The 13280-nt window shown below is 65.1% G+C and overlaps 3 protein-coding genes across 4 annotated transcripts in view; 1 reads left to right on the top strand and 2 right to left on the bottom strand.

The window, feature by feature from the left end:
• The window catches only part of LOC120855917 (cytochrome c oxidase assembly protein COX19), a 10774-nt gene extending 10542 nt beyond the window's left edge, over positions 1-232 (bottom strand). Inside the window, exon 1 of the mRNA XM_040230779.1 lies at positions 39-232. Within this exon, the coding sequence (XP_040086713.1) occupies positions 39-120 (82 nt within the window). The 5' untranslated portion in view covers positions 121-232. The remainder of the gene's footprint in view (positions 1-38) is intronic.
• Positions 233-5993: 5761 nt separating this feature from the next.
• On the top strand, positions 5994-8940 carry LOC120882970 (cytochrome P450 2W1). The gene is made up of 7 exons (XM_040266813.1): positions 5994-6167; positions 6410-6572; positions 6837-6986; positions 7054-7203; positions 7875-8036; positions 8293-8367; positions 8741-8940. Exons 1-7 carry the CDS (start codon positions 5994-5996, stop codon positions 8938-8940), a joined length of 1074 nt encoding a protein of 357 aa, XP_040122747.1.
• A 136-nt stretch (positions 8941-9076) lies between these two features.
• Positions 9077-13280, bottom strand: part of CUNH7orf50 (chromosome unknown C7orf50 homolog) — a 63862-nt gene continuing 59658 nt past the window's right edge. For both annotated transcript variants that reach the window (XM_040231605.1, XM_040231615.1), the window contains 2 exons: positions 11081-11162; positions 9077-9672 (listed from right to left, as the gene is read on the bottom strand). In XM_040231605.1, coding sequence (XP_040087539.1) covers positions 9493-9672; positions 11081-11162 — 262 coding nt within the window. In that variant the 3' untranslated portion in view covers positions 9077-9492. The remainder of the gene's footprint in view (positions 9673-11080; positions 11163-13280) is intronic.

The following is a 13280-nucleotide window of genomic DNA, read 5'->3' as shown; positions in this document are numbered from 1 at the left end:
GCGGGCGCGGCCGGGGAGTCCGGACCGCCCGCGCTCACCGAAGTGATCGAGCGGGAAGCTGCCCTTGTCCGGCGGACGCGGCTGGAAACTCTTGGACCCGAAGTTCATAGCCGTCGACATGATGGCGGCACCCAGACTCTCCCAGCGCGACGCGCGCCGTACGCAGGACGGCCGGCCGATCGCGGAGCAGGCCCCCGCGGGAGCGCCGAGCACGTCGAGCGGCGAGCCGCCCCCCGATCAGCACCGAGACCCCGCCCCTGGGCTCCGAAAGGCCGGGACCCTCAGGCACTCGCTCTGCGGTGGGGTTTCTTACTATCCTCGAGGCAACACAATGGCAGCGGGTCCAGCCGTCATCTATTTAGGACGAGGAAACGAAGTTCAGAGAGGGTCAGCAACTTGCCCAAGGACACACATCTTCAATCCCTAAGAAGCCAAAGGGCGCTCCTGGAAGGCTGTCCCTGGCAGGGGTGAGGGGAGGGTCTCTGCATCCCCGCGAGGCTGCAGCTTAGAGCAACAGAAACTGCTTCTCTCACAGTTCTGGGGGCCAGTCATCCGGGAGCCGGTGTTTGCTCCCTGCTGGTGGATTGCCAGCAACTCTTGGTGCCCCTGGCTTGTGGACACATCACCCCCTCTGCCTCACCACGTGGCCTCTCCCTGTGTCTGTGTCCACACATCGTCCTTCCATGAGGATGTACCCTTATTGGGTTAGGACCCACCCCATGACCTCAGCTTAGCTAATTACATATGCAGTGACCCTGTTCCCAGAAAGGTCACATTCTAAGGTAGGGGGGCTAGGACTTCAACACGGGAATCCGGCCCACAATCCAACAGATTAAAGAGTGAAAATGCCTTGTAGCAGGAAAGCCCCTGGTGGTCATTTATTATTGCAAACAGTAAAAACTAAAAACAGCAGCAGTAAAAGCAGGGAACGGGCTGGGGTCGGGGGTCACCAGCTCTCTGCAGCAAGGCTCCTCCCAACCTTGTACCCTGGGCAGAGCTGATGGAGGTGCGTGGCTGCCCGCCCACCACCCTGTTGTCTGATTCTTCCCTGAGCTCCAGCCCCCATTCACGCATCCACTCCACCCACGTAGCGGTCCCTGGCGCCAGCCACATGCCAGACCCTAGTCATGAGCACGTAGGGCGCTCAGGACTGCAGAGTCACCAGCTGGCCCCCCTGGACAAGCAGTCTTCCCCCCAGGCCCAGCACCACTGCCCCCTGTAACGTCGGGGGCTTGCCCACCAGTCCCGGCAGCACCTCCTCCCCACAGGGCCTGGGTCGGATGCCCCCTTCTGCAGAAGGCATCCAGCATGTCCTCAGCCACTCGCAAGGCCCCCGAGGTGCACACTAACCCAACCTCTGGCCTGAGGTGGGATTCCACCTTGTTTGTCCCAAAGTCAGTGGGCCGACAGGAGGGGCCCGCAGGGCGGGCCCATGGGGAAAGCCCAGCCCTGTCGCTGGGCCTGAGTTGGCCTGGGGCTCTGGGCCCACAGAAAACGGCAGGAGGAAGATGGTACCTGTTCCTCATTCCTGTCATATTAACTGTTGACACCACAGGAGCCAGGGGCCCTGCACTGGGTTACTCATTAATGCTCCAGGGCTGTGAACAATAGAAGCATTTATTACCTAGCAAATAGCACCTTTCCCTGCGACTAGATCACACCACTTAGCAGTGGAAGGGACCGCTCCTCCCCACCCAGGCTGCCATACCTCTCTCCGTGGGGCGGCCGTGGGGGACCCATGAAGCCCCGAGGCCCGATGACCAGGAGGTGTCAGCCTGCCAAGTAGTTATTGCTTCATAGGAGATGTTTAGCAGTTTAGGTCAAAAAGCGGGGAATAATGCTTTTGGAAACCCTCTTACATGCTGGGCTGTTTTACATGGGTTCACAGTGCCTGGCACACAGTAGCTGTTCAGTTAGTATCTTTTGAAGAGGGAATTCCCTGGCAGTCCAGTAGTTAGGATTTGATGCTTTCACTGCCTGGGGCCTGGTTTCGATTCCTGCTTGAGGAACTAAGATCCCATAAGCCATGCAGCACAGACAAAAATTTAATTAATTAGTTAATTAAAAATATTTGGGGAGACTTTGGTGGTCTGGCGGTTAAGAATCCCCCTGCCAATGCAGGGGACATGGCTTCGATCCCCAGTCGGGAAAGGCTCCATGTGCCTTGGAGCCCCCGAGCCCCCGAGCCCACCCTCGGAAGCCTGAGAATCACAACTACGACGCTATGGCCCCTGGACCACAAGGAGAGCCCCTGAGCGAGCATCCCAAGCGCTGCAGCAGAGGGTAAGCCCGCTCGCCACCAGAGGGGGCCTGTGCGCAGGACACAGACTCGGTGCAGGCAAAACAAAGACACTGCGAGCCAAGTTACAAATGGCTTCTGAAGAATGAATGCGGTTTTCAGGTCGCACAGAGAGACACACGGAGGGCAAGCCCCTTGCCCAGGGTTACACAGCCAGCGTATGGGTTTTCTTCCACTGTGTAACAAACAGCCCAGACAGCAGTGATCCACTGCGCTCCGAAACGCGGGGAGAAGGCAGGCCACGTGGAGACGGCCCCATGGGCCATCCGCTGGGGCCACCACACCTCAGGACAGGGAAGCCCCTCAGGACTGACCACGCGTGGCTGCGTGCTGGGCCTGGGTCTTGGGGGCGGTGGCTCCTGTCCCCGTGGCCCTCCGCCCGCCTCCCAGGGCTTCCTCCCAGGATGCTGACTGTGTCCTGCACAAAGGATCCCAGAAGCAACAGGTGGAAGCTGTGTGGCTTTCATGGTCTACCTCCAAAGTCTCAGAACATCGCCTCCATCACGGTCACTATCCCCCACCCAGATTCAAGGGCACAGTCCCCGGCTCGCCATGGCTGAGGGCCAAGTAGATGGAGAGCTTGCAGGCTGGGAGCTGCCACTGGAAGATACCATCTCAGCCGAGGAGTAGATGGGGGGGCCAAGTGTGGTGTGTGCAACTCCAGAGACCTCTAGGGAACAACCTGCAACTCAGGTGTCAGGCCAGGTGTGACCTGAGCCCCAGGTGACCCCGGCCACTCAGTTCTGACCACACAGTTCCCAAGCTTCTGCTCAAGCAGCAGTACGGGGCTGGCAGAACTGCCCCCTGGACTGCAGCTGGGAGGAGGTGAGCCTCAGAGCAGGTGGTCGCCTGGCCACCAGGAGCAGACACGGAAACACCGCTTGCCCGACTACCCCCACTCCCCCAGCCCAGCCCAGAGTGCTGCCTGCAGACCCGAGAGAGACGAGGGCTCATCAGAGTTCTGACGATGCCACTGGGCCCCTGAACTCACCCTGGCCTGAAACTAGATCTTGCTGGTGTTCTGACGTCAATAAATTCTGCTGTCCAAGTGTAATTTTCAAAAGGATCTCAGACTAACAGGTATGGAGCACACGGCCGAGCTTTATCTTGCCCGTTAATGAGGGAACAGGGCGAGACGGCAAGGCTGCTTCAAAGAGAAATGTGCAAACACCGACGACCACATCCAGTCAGAGGAGAGAGCACCGGACAAGCCCGCCGAGCAGGCTCAGGACGCGTTACCGTCTGACGGGACAGCAGAGCCGAGCCTCTGGGGTGACCTCCTCCACGAGACAGAAGTCCTCTGTGTGTTTACGGGGGGTCACCTGCATCTGTCTGTTCTCGGTCAGCTTGGTGTCCTCTGGGCCCCGTTGGTCACAGACAACAAATAAAGCGAACCCCCATTCCTGGGAGGACTAAGTGACGCCCAGGCAGGCGGTTAGATGGCGACCCCACGAAGGGACCTGTGTGACCCGTCTGCCGTGTTTCTGTAGTTGGGTGATGTTCTGAACCCTCCCAAGGCTCCCAAGGCCTCCCGGGGCTGCCCCCACAACGGACATAGCCTGGGGGAGCTGGAAACACCACCACCACCCACTCAGCTCCGGAGGCCAGAAGGCAGGGCACCTACCGAAGATGGCTCCAGGGGGGGTCCTTCCTGCCCCCGCCAGCTTCTGCGGTTCCCGGGTCCTTGGCCTGTGGCTGTGGCCCCCACCTTTACCTCTATCACCGAATGAGGGGCAAGGTGACTGGGTTAAAGAGCCGCCCTCCAAAGAGGCCCCTGTTCTGAGGCTCTGGGTGGACGTGGCTGTCGGGGGGACGTCCTTAGACCCAGTGTCCTGCTCCAGCTAGTTTGGGTTTTCCCAGGACCCTCCCCGCGGTGCCCCCTCACTGGATGGGACGCAGGCAGAGCAGCAGGTCACTCAGCAGGTGCTGCGGGGCCCGCCCCCTGCACCCCTGGGGCACGGGCCACTGCGCCGCCCAGCTGAGCCCACTCCCAGACACCAGGGGTGGCTCCGTCAGGATGGGTCTTGAGACGGCCTCCCTGCAGCTCAGTCCGGCTCCAGGACCATGCCTGCTCCCCGCGCACAGCGGCAGCACCAAGACCTGGCTCCCGCCCAGCAGGCCCCTGGGCACGGGCTTCACCAACCCGGAGCAGAGCCCCCGACAGGGATGCGTGCTCCCCTCCAGCCCCGCAGCCACACTGCCCGTCCCACGAGGCTGGGCCCCCAGTGGGGCTCTGTGGTCGTGACCCAGGGCTGCCAGGGCCCCCCCGCCACGCCACCCCTGCAGGTCCACACAAGCTGTCCCCTCCTCACGAATGCCCGTCCTCCTGAGACCCACACTCCAGCCCCAACGCCCGAGGGGTTTTCTGCGCAAAGTCACAGCCACATGCCCCCCAGGCGCCCCCACTGGGCTGCGAGGACACTTCAGGGTCCCTGTAGCACCCATTCCTGCAGCCCTGGCCTCTAGAGAGCCTGCTAATCCACAGGAACTCAATGCACGCATGCTGAATTAATGACCTGAACTGCGCTGTGCCTTCAGCCTCTGCACCCAGTAGGGACCTTGGGAACAGCTCCTCAGCCCCAAAGACCCAGAGACCAAGCAGCTAGAGAACAGTCACCCCTCCTGGCAACCCCAGGACTGTGTGTCTGGACGGGCTGCCTGTGAGGCAGTGAGCACCCCATCACGGCAGGTGTGCAGATGGAGGTTGGGGGGCTAAGGGCCCGCAGGCTGCCTTGGCTCTGGGGTGGGTATAGGGGCACAGATGTCAGCCCAGGGGACAGGCCCGGGGCGAGGGGCCCAGCGGCAGGGAGGGAGGTCCCGCTGCCGCTTGCCGGGCGGGAGGGAGGGAGGTCCTGCTGCCGCTTGCCGGGGCGGGAGGCCCAGCATAGGCCCAGCTGCTTCTAGGGCCACTGGCCCTCTGGCCCCTCAGAGCTCGATTCCAAAGGGCGCCTCCTCCCTCCCAGCTGGGCCTCCAGGCTTTGGAGCAGAGTGCGGCCCAGACAGAGAGGGCTCATAAACCTGGCACCTGGCGCCCCAGCGGCCTTGCTTGCAGGCTGGGCCCCTCTGCGCGGCCGACCTGCCCTCATGCCCACCCTGTCCCGTGGAGGCCAGGGCCGTCTTCCTGGGGGCCGGGCTCCGACAGCCCCCAAGGGGCACACTGCCACTCTGGCAAGCTCGCTGTCGGGCTCTGGAGCCCTGGCATTCGGGGCACTGGCCGTGTAGACCTGATGCCCGCCCTGGCCCAGGCACAGAGGTGCTGGATGGACACAGGCGCTGGTGGGCTTGGGGGGGCCACGGGGCTCCCGGGGAGGGAGGCTCAGAGCCTGGGGAGGGTGCGGCCCAAGGCCCCAGAGCCCTGGTTCTGGTGGGGAGACAGGGCAGAGGCGGATCCTACGGGGAGTAGATGGTCACCACGCTGTGTCCCCACCAACAAGGCGACGGCCGAGGAGGCCCCGAGGGCCCAACTGGACGCCGGCCCCCCAGACGGTGCCCCGCCCCCGGCACAGACTGGCCCCCAGGATCCTCGCACGCCTGTCGCTTTAAGCGCCTGGCTGTCCCTGCAAACTGCTCCTTCCACATTCTCGGGGTGGTGGGGTGGCGGGAGGGTGGGGTGCCGGCACGCCCTCCCGTGAGGCCCATAAGGTGCAGGGCAGGCGGCACCCAGGAGGGGAGCTGCCCGCCACCCGCCAGACTCATGGCCCTGCTGCTCCTGGCGCTGCTGGCGCTGCTGGCGCTCTGGGGGCTGCTCCACGCCCGTGCCGGTACCCCAGCCCCAGCCCCCCGCTGGCCCCCGGGACCGCGCCCCCTGCCCCTCATCGGGAACCTCCACTTGCTGCAGGGGGCACAGCAGGACGAGGCGCTGATGCAGGTGGGTCCACGGGGCCCTGGAGGCCGCCGTCCGCGGGCTGGGGCCAGAGCTGCCGGCAGACAGCAGGGGCCAGCCCTGCTACGCTGTGTGATCCACAGAGGCTCACTGCCCACCCCCAGGCCTCAGTCTGCCCATCTGCAGAAGGGGCAGGGGAGTGGTGAGGACAGAGGGGCCGGAGGGGCGTGAGGGGACCCCAGGGACCTGAGGGTGGGGCGGCAGATGGACCCTGCCCTCCCCACCAGCTCAGCAGACAGTACGGGCCGGTGTTCACCGTGCATCTTGGGCACCAGAAGACGGTGGTGCTGACGGGCTATGAGGCGGTGAAGGAGGCCCTGGTGGGCACCAGGCAGGAGCTGGCTGGCCGGCCCCCCATTGCCATCTTCCAGCTCATCAACAGAGGCGGGGGTAGGTGTGTGAGGGGGGAGGGTGCCCGCATGCGTGGGGCCCGCAGGGCTTGTCCCTCTCTGCGGCATGGGTGAGTGTTCCCAGGAGGCCCAGGGGGAGCACCAGGGTGCCCGCCTGGCAGGCCCAGAGCAACGGGGCCAGGGCACACCAACAGACAGGCCCCGCCAGGCCAGCTGGAGGTGGGGGCTGGGGGCTCAGGGGGCCTGAGGCTCCGCCAGGACCCTGCCCCAGGGCCATTCACCACTGGGCGTGTGCGGCCCGCAGGCGTCTTCTTCTCCTCAGGCCCACGCTGGCGGGCCGCCCGCCAGCTCACCGTGCGCGCCCTCCACAGCCTGGGCGTGGGGAGGGCGCCCGTGACCAACAAGGTCTTGCAGGAGCTGAGGTGCCTCACGGCACAGCTGGACAGCTACGGAGGTGAGTGGGGGCCGGGGCGCCTCCACCCCGCGCGGCCCACAGCCCTGAAGCCGCTCTCCACCCACAGGCCGGCCCTTCCCGCTGGCCGTGCTCCGCTGGGCTCCCTCCAACATCACCTTCGCCCTCCTCTTCGGCCAGCGGTTCGAATACCAGGATCCTGTGTTCCTGTCCCTGCTGGGCCTTGTTGACGAGGTCATGGTCCTCCTGGGGAAGCCAAGTGTGCAGGTGAGAGGTCGATGTTCTAGCCTGGGCCGGGGCGGGGTGGGGGCGGTGGCAAGGAGAGAGGTGGGGGCAGGGCGAGGCTCCAGGCTTTACTGGCCACATGACCCCAGGTCAGTGCCCTGCGCTCCTGGAAATCAGGGGAGCCGAGGGCAGCGGTCCCCACCTGCCCGCCATCAAATCAGTAGTAGGCGCACCTGCTCACCGGTGGCGGTGGCCCTGGGCAGTTCCTCTCAGAAATGGGGCTTGGTTCCCTCCAGTCCCTGAACCTCCTCCAGGGTCAGGAATCGTGAGGACTGGCCCTGATTTCCAAACCCCACGGCTGCGTGCATTTCGTTTTTCTCCAGAACTTAAAAATAAAGGAAGTTAGTCGCACAGTGGTGTCCGACTCTGTGCGATCTCAGACTGTAGCCCGCCTGGTCCTCTGTCCATGGAATTCTCCAGGCAAGAAAACTGGAGTGGGTGCCGTTCTTTTCTCCAGGAGATCTTCCAGACCCAGGGATTGACCCCGGGTCGCCTGCATTGCAGGCGGATTCTTCACCAACTGAGCCACTCACTTAAAGTGTTCCTAATTTGTAGGCACCGTGACCAGTTTTAACTCTAACTCGCTCAGGCACGCGTGCCTGGTGGAACGGGGCTCACGTGTACTTTCCAGCCCCATCTCTCCAGGACCTGAGGCCATGGGCATGGGGCAGAGGCTGCTGGCTTCGGTCCTGATCCTAGTCACCCCGAGGCTGGCGGAGCCTCACACCCGCAGGAACATTGGACTTCCTGCCGAAAGTATCCTGGCCGAGTCCCACCAGGGGGCCCCAGCTGGCCTGAGGCTGGAGGGTCAGGGCTCCAGGGAGACAGAATGTCCCGTGGCCTCCCATACCTGCACTCTGAGCGATGGCCAGTTCCCGGGGGGATGGCGCGGTGCAGAGGGCAGCTGACAACCGTGCCTGTCAGGCTGTGCTGTGACCCCAGCTCAGGGCGTCCTGAGCTGAGGCTTGAAGTTGGCAATTTCCCTTTTTTCCGAATAACTCAGCGAAGTCAGTGACTTCCAAGGCGGCCTCAGTTACGGTTTGCGGGACCTCCATCCTGGCAGGAGGTGACTTGCTGGGGTGCCGACTGCTTGCGTCAGTGGGCTTCAGCGCTCAAGGGCTCGACTGCGGCGAGGCAGGTGCGATCTTAAGTATCCCCGGCCGGGGATCGAAGCCTCGTCCCCTGCCCTGTGGGGTGGATGCTTCACCACTGGACCACCAGGGCAGTCCTGTGTCCTCTTCCTGTCAGTCTGAAACACTTAGGCGTTGGATTGGGGGCTGAGAGAACATGCCTCGCCCTGGGTACAGCGGAGAGGTTGGGGGATGGGGTGGGCAGAGGCCCCGGACGCGACTGGGAACCACGGTGACCCCAGGGGTGTCCCTGCATGGCAGAGTTGGGGAACCCCGTTTCTGGGCTGAAGCTCTCGTAGGCGAGATCCCTATGGGGGACAGGTGAGAGCTCCACCTGTGACCTCCATGCCCCGTGGTCCATCTTGGGGGCTTGGTTCCCAGGGCTCAGGGCACCGCAGCGCAGTGTCCTCAGTCACCTCACCCCCGGCCCCAGCAGCACGTCCACAATCGCTGGACGTCGACCATGCCTGAGGGCAGAGCACCAGACCCGGTGGGCCAAAGCCGCCCCCCACCCGTCCAACTGTCTGAGGCGGCCCAGCCGCTCCCTGAACTCGGGCGCGCCACTGGGCACCGAGGACTGAGCAGGGCTAGGTCCCTCCCGGCGCCTGGAGATGTGGCTGCAGAGCAGACCCCCACCCGAGGGGGCTCCCCCAGACATCACCCCAGGGAGGCCACGGAGCCCAGGCTCACGCCCCCAGGCAGAAAACGAGTCACGTGATCAGCCACGGCCCCCAGGGGCCTGTTTTTATTGAAAATACAGCCGGGGGAGGCGCGATGGACCCCAGCCCAGCCAGCAGTGAAGGCAGGCAGGTGGCCAGGCAGATGGAGGAGGAGGCCACGCCCCCACACGGATGGGCACCCCCAGCTGACAGGAAAGGCCAGCTCTGACCTCTAGGATAGTCCTGGTAGAAAGACAAGACGTTTCCGCAAAAAGCACCTTCTGTGGGAGCCTGCGGGCCACCGTGAGAACAGGTCATTTCAGAGTGACCTTGTTCTACCATGGAGGGGGTAACTCGTCATCCCCTCTAAAGAGTCCCTGGTTGAGGAGTCAGGAGAGAGAGGCGGGCCCTCCAGGGTGCAGGGCCCTTGCCCTCGCTGGGGTCCACCAGGCCCAGGTGCCCCCAAGCCACCCGCTAGGAAAGCAGCTGCAGCACCTGCCGGGCGCGCTGGGTGCCCCCGGGCGGCAGGGCACCAGCGCCCGCCTCGTCCAGCTCCCGCATCAGCGCCTCTGCCTTCTGCACCGTCAGCTCGCGGGCACGGCCCCTGAGGCCCTCCAGGTAGGCCAGCAGGGCGGGGAAGTGCTCGTCAGGGACCTGGAAGGGGCGGGAAGGTCATCAGGGCCGGCGGGCGGAGCGTGGAGACACCGGGTGTCCAGGGCTCACCCCGACGAGCTGCTCCCAGATGGCGCCCCCGTTCCCCGCACAGGCTTTCCTTACGCTCCAGGGGCCGGCAGACGTCGGCCCTCCTGAAACGCCGCTAACAGTCGGCAGATCGTTTTTTAAAGAGAGAACTCTCTTGGGACAAAGAGAATCCGGGGAAAAAGTGGACAGCGTTCTGGGGCGGAGACGGATGAGGGTGCCAGGTCTCAGGAAGAGGAAACTTAGGCTGAGGCCCGGGAGTCCTGCTCCGCCCCTCCCGACCCCCAGCCCGGCCGGGGCTGGCTGCGCGGCCTTCTAGAAGCAGCAGCAAGGGCGGGGCTGAAACAGGGGCTGCGGTCCACCCAAGAAGCGGCGGGCGCCCTGTGGCCTTCAGAGCCCGAGAAGCGGCAGGCACCCCGCGCGCCGAGTGGGCAGGGGCGCGGGGAAGGGGCGCGTGTCTCCGGCCTCTGCTCCCCGCGTGCTGCCCCGCAGCGCGTGGCCGACGTCAGAGCTCCACGCAGGGCCTCTCCCCCCTACCCCGTCCCGCGCACGCAGAGGTGGCCCCCGACGTCCCCATCGGTGGAGCCCTCATAACTGGAATGACTCTGATGCTCCTCACGGTGGATATGACGGCCCCAAAGAAACGGATTACAGCCCGCCCAGGGAAACGGGCGAGTCTAGGCTGATGCGAACCTCGCAGCCCACGGCGGGGCGGGGCGGGGCGGGGCAGCAGCGGGAGGACACAGGCCCCGAGCAGGGTCACTGAAGGGCAGGGAGCGCAGCTCAAAGCAGCCCCCAGGCACGTGCCCGTCACTGAAGGAGTCAGGAGAGACGCTACAGGAACAAGCCCGACAGCCACCCCCCGTCACACGACTGACAACGTCAAGCACCGCGGACCGATCACGCCGGGCACACAAGTGCCACGCAGCTGCCCTCTGTGAGCACGCGGGGCCGGGCGGGTCGGGTCAGGTCAGAGACGAGGGCAGGTCCCGGGCGAGCGCCGTTCTGCAGAGAAGGCGGGACCGTTGCCTGGTGGATGCCCCATCGTCGGATGCGCACCGCCGGGTCTGACGGGAGCTCCCGGTCTCAGCGGAGGAGCCGTGGCGCGGCAGAGGGGGCAGGACCTCCAAGCACACGGACCGTGGCCTTCCTGGAGTGGCAGCTGCTTCCCGCGCTGGGAGCCGGGAGCCCCATGGCTGAGTTCGGCCGCTGGGCAAAGCCAGCAGGGCTTCTGTCCCCAACCCCCAGGGGTCCCTCCCTCGGAGTCCAATTTCATCTCTGTTAGCCGGAGGGCTCAGCGGGGTTCTCCCCGCCCCGACTGTGCACGGCCCCCCCGCCCCCCCTGCCCGGGGAGGAGCCGCACCTGATCGCGGTCATACATGTGCAGGAGCAGCCAGGTCTGCCTCCGCTTCTGGAACCTCCAGTCCTCGTGCTTCTGGGCCCAGCTGGGGAGCAAGGACAGCGTGGCTCAGGTCCCGAAGGGGAGACGCCAGCGGCCTCTCCCTGATGAGGACCAGGGCATCTGCAGAGGATCCTGCTAGGGAGGGCGGCCGGGGTGGGGGAGTCTCAGGGGCATCCGCCAGGTTTCTGCTCGCCTGCTGGGGGCCCTCGGCCAGGACATCAGGCCCAGGGGGGCACGAGGCCACCTTCTTTCAGCTCTGCGTGGTCACTGTTTTATGATTCTAATGGGATATATCCTGAATTTCACAAACCCTGTCCTTCCAGAAATACGGATGAGGCAGGGTCACCCAGATTACCAGGGGCGCAGGCACAGCCTTCCTGCCCTGGAGGATGGGGAAGGGGAGGCAGGGAGCAGCCAGGACCCCCCCGACCTCGAGGGCCACGCGGGGGTCCCCATGGCCTTGGATGTGCTCGCCCCCGGGTGACAAGAACACTGGGCAGAGCCCAGGCTCAGCCAGAGCCCAGTAGAGGCCCCAACGCTGGGACGGAGGCCCCGAGGTGGATCGAGGTCTGGGGCGCAGCTTTGGGGCTCCACCGGCCCTGTCCCCTCACTGCTGGCGTGGACGGGCAGGGCGTCTGCCCAAAGCAACGCCTCCTCCCTGACGGTCAGCTCAGCGCCCGTGTGGTCAGCGGGGCCCTAGAGGTGGTCCTGGGGTCTGGGGACATTGAACTGGCTCCAGATGCCCTGCCCTCGGGGGGCACTGGGCTGGGGCCTTGGGAGTGTGGGGCCCCACAGAAGCCCAGAGGCGGCTCGCAGACACAGCAGGACCACGTGAACATCGCCCCAGTGACCCGGGGCCCTGGTAGGGGAGGACCTGCAGCTGAAGATCTCTGTGATTACAGTGAGGTCAGAGATCAGCAGGGAGGAAGCACTGGCCCTTGGGTGTGTGTGGGGGGGTGGCAGGGGGCGGGGGACAGAAAAGGCTGAGCCTGACCCCCAGGAGGATGCTCTTTCTTCCCAAACGAGGAGAGGCGGGTTCAGGTGCCGCCCACGGGGCAGGGCCCAGGAGTGAGGAGTCTCCCGCGACTACAGACCACAGGAAGCTGGTCCTCCAGGGATCAAGGGTGGGTCCACCGCCCCTCCCTGGGACCACCGTCTTCAGAGCTGCCCCCTAGTGCCAGCGGGCCGCTGCTGCAGGTGGAAGCACCTGAATGGGACCAGGTGTAAACGAGGGGCCCAGTCCCAATGGCACCCCCCACCTTACAGAGAACAACCCAGGCCTAGGGAAGGCTGCTCCGCTGGGTGGCTCCTGCCCCCTGGGTTCCACACGGCCAAGGGTGGTCACTGCAGAGTAAGGACTTCCTGTGAGGACAGGGCGACCAAAGGTGGGTTGCCTGCAGGCAGTGGGCAGGTCTCGGTGGGGAGCATGCCCCCACCCCGCGAGGAACCCCGCCAGGGCCGAGGCCCCCCCAGCCCCCGCCCATACCGTCCTGCTCATGGCCTGTGCCCCCGCTTTGTGCCAGGCTCCGATGGGCTGGGGGGAAGGCAGGCCCCAATCTGTCCAACAGGGGCGTGTGGGCCTTGCCCAGGCCCAGGGCGGGGTCCCCAGGCTCTAGCATTTCCCCGAGGGGAGGGGAGAGGAGGAGAGTTGAGCGGAATGGCTGCCCTGCAACTGACTCCCGGGGGCTCAGCCCTGTCTGGGCATCAGGAGGATTCTGCCCTATACGAAGCCCCAAGAAGCCTGGGCAAAGCAGCTCCTTCCAAGAAGAAGGCTCCAAAATCCCACCGTCTCCACGGCGCCCTTCTTGGCCAACCTCTGGGTTCACTCTGCACACATGTGCAGGCCTGTCTGCCCTCCCAGACTACCCCAAGGGACCCCCAGCAGCCCTGTTCCTGAACTGGCTCCAGGCCACCAACCCCAGTTCCTGGCTGGGTGTCCAGGATCCCACGGAAGGACAGTTCCTGGAGGGAAGCCTGCAGTACACGTCACTGTGGGGGCGGTAACGATGCTGAGGGTGGGGGCCCCGAAGGGCGGGACTGGCTGACGGGCGACGGGGGCGGTGACGGGCGACGGGGCGGGGATGGGTGACGGGGCGGGGACGGGTGACGGAGGTGGGGACGGGTGACGGGGCGGGGACGGGTGACGGGGCGGGGACGGGTG

This window comes from Oryx dammah, unplaced genomic scaffold, assembly GCF_014754425.2.
Source record: "Oryx dammah isolate SB20612 unplaced genomic scaffold, SCBI_Odam_1.1 HiC_scaffold_2, whole genome shotgun sequence".
NCBI classification, from domain to species: Eukaryota; Metazoa; Chordata; class Mammalia; order Artiodactyla; family Bovidae; genus Oryx; species Oryx dammah.
Note: the sequence above shows the minus strand (reverse complement) of the source record. Positions and strands in the feature narration are given on the sequence as shown.

What these genes read in the sequence shown, in the direction of transcription:
- LOC120882970 (XM_040266813.1), top strand. Translation starts at nt 5,994, where the DNA reads ATGGCCCTGCTGCTCCTGGCGCTGCTGGCGCTGCTGGCGCTCTGGGGG. An exon ending in AGGACGAGGCGCTGATGCAG is followed by an intron (nt 6,168 to 6,409) that starts GTGGGTCCACGG and finishes CCTCCCCACCAG; the next exon opens with CTCAGCAGACAGTACGGGCC. An exon ending in GCTCGACTGCGGCGAGGCAG is followed by an intron (nt 8,368 to 8,740) that starts GTGCGATCTTAA and finishes CTTGGTTCCCAG; the next exon opens with GGCTCAGGGCACCGCAGCGC.